The sequence below is a fragment of the Coccinella septempunctata genome, chromosome 2 (genome assembly GCF_907165205.1).
Source record: "Coccinella septempunctata chromosome 2, icCocSept1.1, whole genome shotgun sequence".
Taxonomy (NCBI): Eukaryota; Metazoa; Arthropoda; class Insecta; order Coleoptera; family Coccinellidae; genus Coccinella; species Coccinella septempunctata.
This window is the reverse complement of record NC_058190.1, coordinates 35,961,086-35,975,921: the sequence shown is the minus strand read 5'-3', so window position 1 is coordinate 35,975,921 and position 14,836 is coordinate 35,961,086. Positions and strand designations below refer to the sequence as shown.

The 14,836-nt window shown below is 35.7% G+C and overlaps 1 protein-coding gene across 1 annotated transcript in view; it reads right to left on the bottom strand.

The window, feature by feature from the left end:
* Window positions 1-14,836, bottom strand: part of LOC123308296 (RNA-binding protein fusilli) — a 98,137-nt gene that overhangs the window by 1,737 nt on the left and 81,564 nt on the right. The window contains exons 7-11 of the mRNA XM_044890898.1: window positions 11,345-11,615; window positions 10,356-10,571; window positions 10,062-10,295; window positions 9,492-9,708; window positions 2,684-2,898 (exon numbers count right to left, since the gene is read on the bottom strand). Of these exons, the coding sequence (XP_044746833.1) occupies window positions 2,684-2,898; window positions 9,492-9,708; window positions 10,062-10,295; window positions 10,356-10,571; window positions 11,345-11,615 (1,153 nt within the window). The remainder of the gene's footprint in view (window positions 1-2,683; window positions 2,899-9,491; window positions 9,709-10,061; window positions 10,296-10,355; window positions 10,572-11,344; window positions 11,616-14,836) is intronic.

The following is a 14,836-nucleotide window of genomic DNA, read 5'->3' as shown; positions in this document are numbered from 1 at the left end:
ATCGAATGTTTTTTGATGGAGGTTCATTTAATATTTCAAAAGATCAATTAACCGCAAAATCCTCTGAGATTAGCATACATTTCCTACTGGATATTTTATTTCTACTCATCTAGACTATCCAGAGAAACCGTGTGATTAATAATATAGAATATTCGATTTATGATATCCCAATAGTTATACAAGGTGAGTCTTTGACTCGTACAAATATTTCAACAGTAGATTCTTGAGGTCAAAAGAGACACTTTTTTCCTTTACCACTTTTTCCGAATCGGCTCGGTTTAAAAGATACCGGCTATTGAAAAACCACGAAAAAAAGTTCTTTCAGTTCTATCTGACAAACGGTTTTATCGAATGGAATGAATTTCGGAATATAGTTTTTCATTTGATTAATCTTTTTCGAACACAAGATATCACCTTGACCATTACATACCATAAAAATATCAAAAATTCAAAGAACTCAACTCTTGAATCTGAGATGGACGCCATTTAATGAATATTTGAACGTTTTGTAAAATAAAAGCATTCTTCATATTTTTCGTATGATGCGCCGTTTTCGAGTAATATGATGTTCAAAAATTAAAAAGTTTCTGTGAAATTGGGTACTTTGGCAGAATACAACTCTGTTTAAAAGATCCGCAGATGTGTAGTGTTAAGATTTAGATAGTTATTCTGAAGGTAATTTTATTTTTCCATAGGTGGCACAGCTTATTATGAGAACTTAAAATGGCTCTATCTTTTTATAAGGGCCGAATCGTAAAAAATTGTGAAGGAGAAAAGTGTTTCTCAAGAATCTAGGGTTGAAATATTTGTACGAGTCAGGGACTCACCCTCTATTATTACACTGTATTATTACACTGGACCACCTGAGACTGGAAACAAAAATAGGGAAAGTCTTCTTGATATTCCCTATACCCAAATTGACCCTACATTTTAAGGTAATAAAATTTTTTTGATCCAGATCGAAATTAAAGATTCTTTCGACATTTGAAAAAAAACCGACTAAATGTCTATTTCTGAAATCCAATTATGGCTGACCCATTTCATCCTCCTGCACATTACAACACAATATTGAATTTCTTTTAAGTAACCAATTTCATCAAAAAGATATAAGGTTGTGCATTGCTCATTCCTGAGAAATAAGCAGTTTTTTACAAACCTACACCTGTCACCTTTTCCGCAAAACAGTGAATAACTCGAAAACTCATCAAGGTATAGCTAAGACTGCAAAAATTTCACGACTGAACGTAGAATTTGAAAATACATTCAAAAATGTAGTAATATTTGGAATTAGCGAGTTGATATCCATAAAGGTTATAAGTTATAAGCCATTGAACTCAATAAAGAGAAATTTATCTATTCTATCAAGCACTAGCAAATCTTTCATTATGGTAGATTATATACCCTGTGTTTTCAAAGGTGAGGCTTTTTTTTGACAGAGGGTAGAACTCGTCAAAATCAGTCGATAAGCAAAAATTGTCTATATCAAATATCCAACCCCTAGAAGTTCGACAAAATTTCATTGAATTTCAAGTGCGGGACTGTGGAAGATGACTCCGGCATCGCAAAAACGAAACAAAACATAAACATATGGCTGGACATGTACCAAGTTCATCGGATTAGATGCATCAGGTCACTTTTGAGAGAATCATAATTGTTGTATCGTGCAATTAAGGGTGAAAAAAAGATGTAGGAAATCGAGGCAGTTTCTTGAAAGTGCTTATGTCAGTTATGTTGAAAAAGTGCTATGAAGTTTCCCCATTTCATCTCATTTTTACGACGATTTTTGGAATGTTCGAACAAGAAGATTGTGATGCCCATTGTGAAAAAATTCGTGAATAAATTAGACGAATTTTATTGGTGAGATTTTGAAGTATTATTCTATTTTTTATACTCCGGTTCTGTTCTGTCAGTTGCTATCGAAATGAGCCATTTCATAAAATCGTGAGAGTTACTGAAAAATAATGAGAACAATTCGGCAATCCTGAGTTTCCATTTTCATTACCACGTAAATATCGAACGAGCCAATATGGTCGAATCAGGAGATGTTTTTCGCACTGCTTTACGATAATTCAGCTAACAAACGGTCTAGGGTCGTATAAGAATCTATTTCAGTAATCATTTAAAATTTTTTTCAACTTTGTCATTTTGACCAGTTCTATCTTCTGTTGCAAAAAAAGCCTCATTTTCAACTACACCCTGTTTAAAAATTCAGAAATCTGAAAACATATTGAAAATTATAGACCATGATTCGGTTATCAACCCATCACCAGAGCAGTGGTGGTGGTGGGTACGATAATTCCAAATTCAACACCTTTTGAAAATAGGCAAAGGAGAGTATCGAAGCATTTATTAAAACAACCACCAGCTTATTTTAAGTCCACTACAACCTTGGAACATAGATACAAGGAATGGAAAATAAATATTTTTTGTTGTCCAAAGACTGGAGTGAGATAGTTGCTTAGTGTCGCCAATCACAATTGAGATAGGTGGATCTGACATCATTATCACGTCAATTTTCCGTACAGAAAGGTAGGAGCTATATAAATTTATTTATTTTACGCCACTGCCTTAGTGTCGCGCTAGACAGAGAAGTATCGAATGTTTGTACCACAACAAATACATTCATAGCACGTCAATGTCCATTCCATGTATTTATGTTCTAAGACTACAACTATGTACTAACCATTGCTTGTTGTGGCTGTTGCGGCGGCATAGCACTAGGAGGCGGCATCGTTGGATAATAATTAGTTGGCGACACCGGTGGACTGGGATACGGCCAGTAAATAATCTGATGAGGAACGAACTGTCTCGGACCCAGTGGAGTTGCAGCGATCTGAACTGGAGCATATCCAGGGAAGTTGGGTCCTGGATGGAAGGCGGTCGGTATCATATTTCCACCTAAATGTTCAAAATCAAGAAAAATTAATGAAACATCGCCATCGACCTCGTAGCACTGGACTAAGTCTAATATATGTTTTACAGAAGCAATTCAACAAGTGATCCAACACCTTTCAAATTTTGCCTAAGAATTTTTCTATAGTTCGGACGAGATATAGAAAGCATAAGTTGTCGGTGCTTTGTGAGCCTGAATTGCAACAACCAATGGTGAAGTTTGAAAAAAAGGGTCAAGAACTTGCTGATTTTTTTACTTTATTATAATATTGCACTTTCTGATTTTTTCTAAAGCTGGGAACGCCATTCAAACGAATGGCATGGGTAGGAATGAATAATAAGCCGCATCACTGCCAGTAACCATTTTTTTTCACACAATGCCTGATGATTTTTCCCGAAGACATTCATTCGTTCGTTTAATTTTTAGAACAAGTGTGCTATGCGAAGTGAAAATTGAATTCTGAAAACAAAAATTTTTTGATCCAGAAAATATAAATTTTGATAATTGAAAGATGAATCTCAATATTTCAGTTCTGTCCCGAAAATCTGAGAATTGCATGTGCCATCTTGAAGGACTATTGGAAGTTAATAAGCTCACAAATTTTCATTAAAATCGAACCACTCGTTCTCAAATTATGGATATCGAAATTTAAGCCCAAATCCATAAATCACCATGTATCTCCAAAACTAGTGGCCTTCAGGTATAAAAGAAGAAACTTTTCTGGAAGGCCTAGATCATCCTCCTCATTAGGATATGGTAAAACGCTCGTGAAACACCTTTAAAGATTTCGAGGTACGTAATAATATACAAGGGGAGAGTTCCTTTGAATTGGACAGCTCATGAACCGGACGCTACAGTTTTCTACTACACTAGTAATTTAGCATCCTTCACGTAAATCCCATTTTCGCAACAAGGCGATCTCGATCGATGTTGCGAAGATGGGATTTACGTAAAGGATGCTAAATTACTATCGAGTGTAGTAGAAAACTGTAGCGTCCGGTTCATGGACTGTCCAATTCAAAGGAACTCTCCCCTACTAGTTGGGGAGATACTTTGGACCCTGTAGAGTACTTCTACCGAAAATCAAACCAGTATATAGGGGGAATTGTCTAGGACAGCCTGTCAGAATGGTAAAAAAAAACGACCATTGTACATACTCGAGAGTGTCAGTTTAAGGTATTTGTGGTTAATTACATGTTGAAAAGTATATATTCTCTTAATCTGACAATTTAAGCTTGAGAAAAATGTGTGGGACGGCGTCAAAATGGCAAAAAAAAAAACGTCACGAGTACATTCTCGAGCGCTTCTTGGTTTGAAGCTGAAGATTCAAGAATAACGGAAAAAATATAATCTGACAGTTTCAGCAAGCCGAAAAATTTTGTCCGAAGCAATTTTTTCTACGTTTGAACGTTTTTGAGATATATGGCGATGAATGATCATTGGACTGGGTTTCTACCTTGACCTTGGCCTCTCGCATGTGTGGCTAAGCTCCTCGCTCTTATCATCCTCTAGCTCGAAAACGATTAAGGTTATGAGAAATTGCTTCAGACAAAAGTTGTATAGAATTTTATTGTCTACAACTCTCATACTGAAACGATGAGAGATACAGGAAGGGAGATATTTGAAAAAAATGCCCCTTGCCATGTTCAAACTGTCAGATTAAGAAAACCCCCCTGATCTGTGTCAGATTAATGGGTCAATACGTCTGCAACATCGATATTAACCATCTGTATGATAACCTGACATGCTCGAGTATGTACATGTAACGATTTTTTTTGCATTTTCAAAGGACCGCTGTGACCTTCGCCACTTCCGAATTGTCAGTTTCTTGAAAAGTAGCTTCCTTTGGTTCCAATTAACATCTTCTTAAAATCTGACAAGCTCGAAAAAATTGTCAACCCTACCACGTAAACTGTCAGATTGAAATGAATTTATTATCAGAGACACGTAGGGCATATACAGTATCTTAATCCGATACGCTCGAGTACACCTGATGATTTTTTTACATCTCTGAAAACCTGCAGACGCTTTCCCCACCGCTGAAAGTGCATAAATCATAGAACCTTTTTTTTCTAGCATCGTATCTTCAAAACCCATCAGGTCTCCACGACGCTCAAGTAAATCCCGATTTAGCATCTGCTCCCCAACTATAATAATATATCGATAATGAAAAAAAACATGAATTTTTTCATCATTTAAAATCATTCTTCAGCACAGCATAGAGCAAATCCACAAATAGCTGTTGTTTTTGAAGAAAAATGTGAAGTGATGTGCCACTTGAAAACCCCAAAGTTTTTTTTTGCACCTTCTACACTCTCATTGGACTACACCAATTGCAATAGTCATTGCTTGCTTCCATATGAATAGGCAACACAGAAAGAACAAAAGCTACCGTACTATGCACTATTCATCATTGCGAAACTCGACTCAAATTTGATAATTTTTGCATTTGATGATGATGATGATGATTTTTGCATATAATGGAATGAAAAATTGAAATGATTTTTGGCATAACAATAACATAGCCGATAGCACCATACTCTTTACATACTTAGTTATAAATGTATCTTCTCTGTTCGAATATCAACTAGAAGCAGCAAGTACCTGTCTTACCGTCTCTGCCATTGGTTGTTGCATGTTATTTCCAATTAATAGGCTACAGACTATTGTTGCAACTGAAAACATTAATCTTTCTAACACCGATCAAGCCTGTACCGAGGCTACCAAACCCTTGAAGGAACATAAAATCTATACATTTTTAGTTACACTAATCTAAAACATGAATTGATGATTATGACATGCTGGATGAAGTAATTTTTATTCCTTGCACCAAGTAAATACCACTTGTTGAAATGTCGAGAAATTGCTTCCTCGAATAACTAAGTGTAATGAAGGAAATGAACTAGAGGATAAATAAGTAAAAGAGACTCACCACAATGTAGCAGAATTTTAACCGTTCTACCATGTCGGCAGCAGACACCACGTATGACTTCCATCCCAGGAACTACCCTTAACTAGCCCACATTTTTATAATGCCCATTTCTCTAGGAGATATCTCGTGAAAAATTGCATCCAAAGCTAACCCAGCGATAAAAAATCGTTCAACTATAAGAATAGTAATACTCAGAAAACTTCTGCAATCTTAATTGTATCGTTGAGAGATTCTTCAGAGAAATGAGCAGTATATTCATAGCAAGAGGAGAACTAACAACAAACCCAAGCATTAATGTGACAAACATTTATTAATTGTGTAAATAATAAGGACATAATTATAAAATGAAACAGAGCTGCTGCAAACAGTACAGGAAATAATGTGTTTCAAAGAGTTAAAAAATATTAACTTCCTTGGGTACTTCCGCTAGTCAATGTAGCTTTGATGACTCCTTTCGACAAGCATGCCCTGATATTTTAGAAATATGAATCTCTCCACAATTTTCTGAATGGAAATTCGCGAATTTTACCTCGATAACTCTAACACAAAATCGAAATAACAATCAATTAAAGAAGGCACTAGCCTTAAAACTATCAGGAAGAACTGACTTTAGCCCAAGCTGTACCAATTATAGAGCGATGATGTTAAAAAATGAATCAGTATAAAAATTTATATATGATGGTACGAAACCTGCTGAGGGAAAAAATATTTTGTCTCTTACTCAGAATATGCAATTATCCTGTTACTAATTGAAAAATATTTGAAATTGGACCCCTTTCTGGTATCATATTTATATTACAGGGTCTTGAGTATCTTCCAAGCCTCAAGATAAGGAAGGAGCGAATGAAATATCATTTTTATTCATTCATTTTTCTGTGATATCCTCATAGAAGAAGAATCTGAACAAAATCATGTCTAAAAATTTTATTTGCGATGGCTTCGATTGACTTGATATTTATTTATTTGCGCGTGTCAATTTCCTGATTTAGTTACTGATAACAAGAACTCGTGCATTATTCGAAACACTGTTAAAGAATAATTATGAATGGTGGTCATCTTTTAGACCACGTTAATTTTGAAGAAATTAGAACATTAAAACAATAAACAGAAACCCAGAAATTATCTACCACGGACGTAGAAAAACCAACACCCACGAAAATTCCAAAATTTCATTTCATACGTACCTCGTCGACGTTTCAGAAAACGTGGATGGATTAATATTTCAAAGGACCTTAGGTCTCCTTGAAAACAAGTTAGTAAATTGGAAATACAATGCTGGAAAATGGGCAGCAAAGTTAAAGAATTTGAGCTGTTAGTTGTAAAACCAATGAACACCAATAAACCAAACATTCTGCCTAGGTTGCTCTTTGATAGTGAGACAATATACTTCAACTTGTTTGGACGGTTGACGTTGGAGCTCTGTAGCGAAGCCACATTCTCAATTCAAGTCAAAATACATATGGAAAAATATGTAAATAACAGGATATATTCTCAGCTTCGTTCTACACCATTGAAAAAAATATATACCACTGCTAATAACCGAAACCAGAGCTACAAAACTCCAACCAACGCCAAGTTGAAATATGTCAGGCGCAACACACCAAAACACATTGAATCTAGCGTAAGCTAAGGAAAAATACAAGGAGGCTTATTCTAAGGTCCTACAAATAAAACAATGCTCGAGTTTCTGTGAATGAAATCTCTTTTTCCGCTGCAATATTCTATGTACTAAGAACATATCTAAGACCCATTATATAATAAATGAAAAATATATCAGAATATTCTATTTTGTACATTATTGGAGTTTCCAAGATCACTCAAGAATGTTGTCATTTCAGTACTACCCATTTCATTCTTCACAGTGGGTAAAACTACGACTGGAGATAATAGCAAATGAAAAATCTTATTGATTGCCATATTGAACATCATATAATTGAAGTTCCTGTATACTTTGTCGTTTTATCTTAGCTCCAGTCGCATTTTAGTCTCTTTACCAGGAAAAGATAATAAATACACCCAAATCCAAGACTAATTAGTCGCAGTAATCATGTTTGTTATAACAAAAAGCTGCCTGAACATTTATAATTTCGAACGAAGTAAATAAAATTAGAAAAATAGATGCAACACCTATAAAGAGAATATAAAAATGATATGTGTAAATATTAAAAAACTAGTACTTGGAATGTCTATATAATCACAATATTCGTCCCAATAATAAAAGGCACAATTCTTCCGACACCGGAAATGAGCAAAAGAGTCAGGTTCATCAGATTTCGTCAGAAGTAAGGACTTCCCAACGATTTGGGAAATTCAGAACTGTTTTCCTTCCATTTGGAATATTTCTGCGTTCAATACGAACGCTAGTTGAGCATCATCAATAATCTCAAGAATTTGTGGGGATAATCATATACCTACTTCTTTTCAAGGCACTTAGGCTTATTAATGTCAATAAAGGGTAATCATCAAAAATACTACCGAGTATCTGGTGAAGGGGACTATTTAGAATATTGAGGAAATGGTTTCGAGATCTTTCACAAATTTTTCAAAAGTTAATAATAAATCTCACAACGATGAGTTTCACGAAAAAGAGGTTATTACCAAAAACAATTCAATTTATCATTTCAAATTAAGTACTTACTTTTAAACTTATGTGTAGAATATTATAAAGTAAAACGATAACAATAACTAGTTACTTTATATCGAACAAGAGAGAATTTAAGATCGTCAACGCATAAAATCTACAAAAAACTCAACTTACGATTTAAACTTCGGAATTAAGTTAAAACACACTTATTAATAATATATAAGGGGATGTATAAACATTATCCACGTATTTATGTAAGTACAACTGCAATTTGAACAATAACGATCAACAAACAAATCAATTTTTTCGTACTTAGAATCGTGTTTGAAACGTAATGATGAAAGTCAATGAAGGGAACCTACCAATTACTCTAAAACGAACTCCATGAAAACAGATTCATATATTACTTTGAGCATTCTGATAATCATTGATCATCTTTCTTCACATATTAGGATAGAATTGCGGGTACATCGTGCCAGTGTTTGGTTGCAAATAAGCCCTTTTAGCTGATGTATTCTGATCTGTGAAAGCATCGGAGTATGACCGTTTGACCGCTACCTGAGGTTGTGGAACTAAGGGATACATTCCAGGACCAGCACCAGCCATGAACTGGTGGGGATAGGGCATCTGAGCTCTAGGGATAGACAGTGACGTCATTCCAAGTCTCGGTGGTAGGAAGACCAAGGGATGGGGCGCTTGGGGAAGCAGATGAGGCATGAAGGACATCTGAGGTTTCATTATGGAAGACTGCAGAGTCGAGGTTGCGGGCGAAACCGTCCCCATCTGACTCTGGTGGTTAAGAACCGCGAAATTATGTTGAGCAATCTGATTCATGAGCAGCATTTGGTTCTGCATCTGAGCCGCCTGACTCTGCCTGGCGATCAGGTTCTGATGCGCGATCATCTGAGCCTGATGCGCCTGCTCTTGCGCGAGGAATGTCTGATTGTCCCACCCTAAATTCTGCGTGGTGGGTGCTGACGTTACTAAGCTCTGATGAACCTGACTACTGACCACAGAAGTGCTGGGAGGTGGTGGTGGGGGTATATTAGTCGGAGGTAAGGGAGCAATTGAAGGCAACATACCGGGACTGAGAAGTGCAGGAGCCGCCTTCGCAGGTGACACAGGAGCCGGTATTCCTCCCGTGAGCACGAGATTCATGTCTTCGCCTGAGCACTGAAAGACCTCGATGTAGCGCTGTTTCTTCCCGAAGACCATGTTGCGGTGGTGCTTCTGTTGGGCGGTCATGTAGGCCGACTGCTCTGAATTCATCTGAATGAAAGCTTCGCCGCTTGGTTGTCCCTGGAACAAAGAACCAATGCTAACATTTCTCATAGGCATCGAAAAATAAGGCAAATGTTCATTTGCTATTAATTCTTCGTAAGTACTCAGTTTTTGATTCAAAAGCATGGGATACTCAACAATGAAACGATTTTTTCTTCAACAAAACTGAACGTTTTCGAAGACTTTATCGAAATTCAGTCTTCTGAAATGGGTGAAATAGAAAAATAAGATATCGTGAACGAAAGATAAGTATATATATATAGTAATTTTAACCCTTTTTACCCATTGGGTGTAGGGTGACGAAAGATAAGTATAGATAAACTGTGCAGCCAAAGTTTGGGTTTTTCGGAAATTATTGGAAAAATTCTCACCTGAGCATTGTAGACCATATGTACACCTTGGAAGACGATATTTTTGGCATAGTCACCCAGAAAGTCCAAAATGTGTTCGACCTGGGCTTCATAAGGCAAACCTCTTAATCTAATGCAGTCTTTTCTTGTCCCAGAAGTGATTATATGTTGCGGCAATAAAGGCACAGGGTGGATTGGAGGTAGTATTTGGGCGGGAGTCTCGTACACTTTAGGGTCCAACGTTCTGTTCAAAACCTAGAGGAAAAAAACAAGATTTTGATGGTTTTCGGGATCAGGAATGTTTAAAGAACTTACCTGTTGAACCTCGGCAGTCGTAGATCTAAATAGTTCGATATATCGTGAACCTATGCATTCCCTATGTTTAGAGAGAGCTTTTGGAGCGTCAGATTCACTGGCAAAGAGGACAAAAGCGTCCCCTGTTGCTCGGCCGTCAGACTTTTTGACAAAAAGAACCCCGTCATTACCGTCCAGTACGGTACAAGGGTTTTCTCCAGATGAGAAGAATTCAAGCTGAAAAAAAAAACTCTAGAGTTTACATTACATCACTTTATCATTAAATACATAAGATTTCTTCCCCAAGTAAATGGGACCCTCAAAAACTCATAGCTCCTTTTAGATAAATTTTGGAAAAATATAGTGCATTCCTTCTTTTCCGCTGCCAGTCGCCTAATTCTATAGCTGGTTGGCTTATTGCCAATAATTAACCTCAGAATATACAGAAATCAATTCGAAAGTGAAAAAAAATTGATTTGATGATGAGAATTTTGTGGTGGGCAATAATTTTTTGCATCAATCAAAGAAATGATTTCAAAATGTATTTTTTTCGAATATATTATTCAGAAAAATCGTTTAAAATTCCAGGTTCATAAAATTGAGGTAAATAAAGACAAAGAAAAAAACACCTGAAGTTTACAGTGTAGAAGGAACATTATTATTAAACTTGAACAGCTAAGACACTACGACAGATACAATACATGCATAAGAATCTGCAAGCAAATAAAATATAAAATAAATGAAGCAACAAAAACAAATAGGGAACGCTACAAAGAATTGTTTAGTAGAAGAGTTCCGAAGCTATCCAGACAAAACAAAATCGTGTATTAGCTTCAGATGAAGAGCACATTTTCTGCTTAATCAACTCAGTCATAAATAGAGTCAGTGAAATTGGCAGAAGACATAATTTCTTCAGGTCAATTGTTTAATTTTTCATATTCAGTGTGAATATAACATGGAGAAGGCTTCCATTACCACACTTAATGCAATCTTCATAAATTTCAACTTACCACTTGCTTAGCAGTACAGTCATAAGGCAAACCCCTCATCCTGACGATGACGGCGGCTCCACGGGATAGAAACGCCTGCGCCTCACAGTTGGAGCCGCCAGCGACAGAGAGGAAGTCATCACCAGAGGCTCTATACACCTCGATGTACCTAGAGCCTATGTGGTGCTTGTGTCTTTTCAGGGCCATGTCTCGGTGCTCTTGATTGATGAATCGGACCAAAGCTTCTCCGTTACGTCTTCCTTGTGGTGACAGGCAAAGTGCTACTCCACCCCTGAAACAAACCAATGGAATGAATATAGCGTACATTCGAGATTTTCGGGAGCAACAGGGAGGAAGATATTGCCTTTGAGTATTCAACCCCATACCATAGACATATCAAAATACTCGGGGTAATAAGTCTATGGTTGATACTCAAGGATATTGCGTAGAAGGAAACAGAAAACTGATTCAGTTTGAAAATATACAATGAAAAGGCACCAATGCTCGACAGTGAACCGAAGGACACTAAAGAAGAAAGATTTCTTGATTAGAAGTAATTTTATTCTCGTGTCTGTAATCATAACTATGATAAGCTGTGAGTATTATAAATGAATCTCAAATAATTAAATTTCTTGATGGACCAAAGAAGATGATAATGTTCCTAAGAATTGAATAGGTATAAGGTTGTTGAAACTTTTGAAGTTGAAGGGTAATTTTTTTGGCAACAGACTGAGTTTTTCGAGTTATTGTTTATAAATTCACATTCTGATTGATATCAATTTATTTATCAATTATTGGTGCAAATGAATGTGTAGCAATGGTGATTCCCTTTTTTGTCATTTATAAATTCATTTGAAGAAGGTTAAAAAAAATGATTTCATTTCAAGTTATGTTAATTTTCTTCGACTGTTATGAACATAATTTTGTAAGAATTACTGCACCTTCATGAATATCCTTTTTCTAATACTTCAAAGTTTGCATATGCCTTATAGTGTTTAGCATTGTTACCTACTATGTCTACGAATAGTAAATAAATATAATTTTTTTAAAGATGCAAAAAAATATTGTTTTCTACCAAATTCAGAAAAAGTTTTATTGAATTATAAGTTTTACACTATGTACTTTATTCTTATTTTGAAATCACTATTGTGTATTATGATTTTGATCATAATCCGAGACTTTGACATAAATTTTTGTATTATGTTATGTGCAGGTATGTGAATGAGTAATCAGCATCAATTCTAAATCAATTGTTCCCAGAGGCTTGTTGCATAAACTACTCTGCAACTTTTCAAGTGAATCATATTGCACGAAGATTATTCAGAATTAAAAAAGCATAGGTAAGACACAAGTGAAAATTGCAGCTTCTCGTAAAAATGATTATTCGGTTACACCAAAATATGAACTTTTCAAATCAAATTTCAGATATAATTATTTGGTTCATTCCCAAATTAGGAACCATAGGTGGACTTTTTACTTTTTCCGAAGCTTACCTATTGAAACAAGAACTGTAAGAATTTGAGAGTGAATTTTTTTGTGTTTAAATCCGAATGTACAGGGTAGGCGAAATTCGTTGTCTACTGAGGGTATTTCGGGGACTATGATAGGTAGAAGAAAACGGATGACACATTTCATAGCTCTTTTTCAGAGAAAAGAATGGCGAAAACCGCAGCCTCCTACGATTCTTCGTTTTTGAGTTATTAGCAAAAAATGAGATTTTGACGAATTGAAAACTTTTTTTGGCTTTGAAGTTACAGATCTGAAACTTGAACCTTCTTAGGCTCTTTTTATACGTAGAATCTACTGACAGAAGATTTTTTCCATTCAAAAATAACAAATTCAATAAAAGTGTGCATTTAAAAAAAGAGAAAGTTCTCCTAATGATTCGAAATGAAAACATATTTTGAACTCGTAGTGGATTCTACGAAAAAATTGCCTGTAGAAGGTTCAAGTTTCAGATCTGCACCTTCAAAGACAAAAAAGTTATGAGAACTTTTCGAAATCGTCAACTAAAAAAAATTAAATTAAAAGGAAAAATTCATTTGCAGTATAAATCTGAAAAACATTGTAGTGGAAATGAAATTACTAAAATTATTTTTATTTTAATCGTAAACGCGTCCTACGAAAAACAAGAATTGTCACGTTGTCTTCATAATGAACGGAACAACTATAAAAAAAATGAGCAAGAAGAGCAACAGTGGCGTCCAAAATGTTTCTTTCAAAATACGCAGCCATCGTTTAGTCTGTATTCACTGGAGTAGAGCCACCGTTCTTAGTAATGCATCAGGAAGCGTTGCTAACTCCAAAGTTATATTGTAGCGTCTTACCTATGTGCTTAGAAGAAATAAAAAAAATGATCAACTATGGAAACATATAAGACACTTTAATTTACTTAGCGGTTTCGAAACTAACTACGATCAAAAAACTGTTCATGATTTGGATGTTAAAAAAAAATTAAAGGAGATACTTTCAGAACAGCCTTCAGTTTCGTGAAAGATAGAACAGCGAATATCCTATTCGTGTCACCTTGCCTTATAAAGTTCGGAAGGACACAGTTCAGATGGAGCTTGAATGATACCTACAGCCTTCCTCAAAATTCTGAGGATTTGAAGCTTAAAATTGCCATATGCTCACCAGAGGTTATTTATGATATTGTTAACAGAATTGACCGTTCACACAAAATTCACACCATTGACCACACATCACAGTCACTGACCGTAACCCAATTCACGTGGTACATCATAAGCCAGACAACATTATGTACAAAGTCTGACATCTTATCATTTCTCCACTGACGACTGTTCCATGTTTCGAGAAATAATGACTCGGCCTCTGGCGTACCTTACGGCTTATCAGTGAATTGAAGAAAAGCTCTGATAAATTATGATAGTTATGTTTGAATCCACACGAATATGATAAGGTTCTTGTTTTCGGTATACGTGGAAGAAAAGAGTTGGGTGCTGAAGCTTATTGAAACGGAAAGTTCTCAGTTAACATCGGACATTATTATACTAATGGCCCTGACGAAAAGATCCTTTGAATAACTATACACCAAATGGTTTTTCTCGAAACTCTTTGACTTTTTCAATTTCGTGGTGCCCAGAGTTATTGGGGCCTCGGTATTTAATCTCATAACGAAAAAAAAATAACACCTCGATCTTTTCAGTATGACCAATAGTGTATGGCATTTCTCGACAAAAATTTTTAATTTCAATCACTCCATCGTGGTCCAAGAAGCGTATTCAATAGAAGTCCATATGGTTCAACCCAAGCAATATGAAGTTCAAATACAACCTTCATCCACATAGAGTTTCATTTTGAATACCCGAAAAAGATTTCAGCATACCTACATGCACACTTTTAAATAATACAGTTAACAGAGGTAAGGATACTTCGCACGTTAGCGAAATTGGTTGAAGTATTTTTTTACAATAGGTGTGTGCGATAGAGATAAATACCGATACTCGATACTCTCTTATTCCTTCTAAAATCTACGCCACTATCGTAATTAAC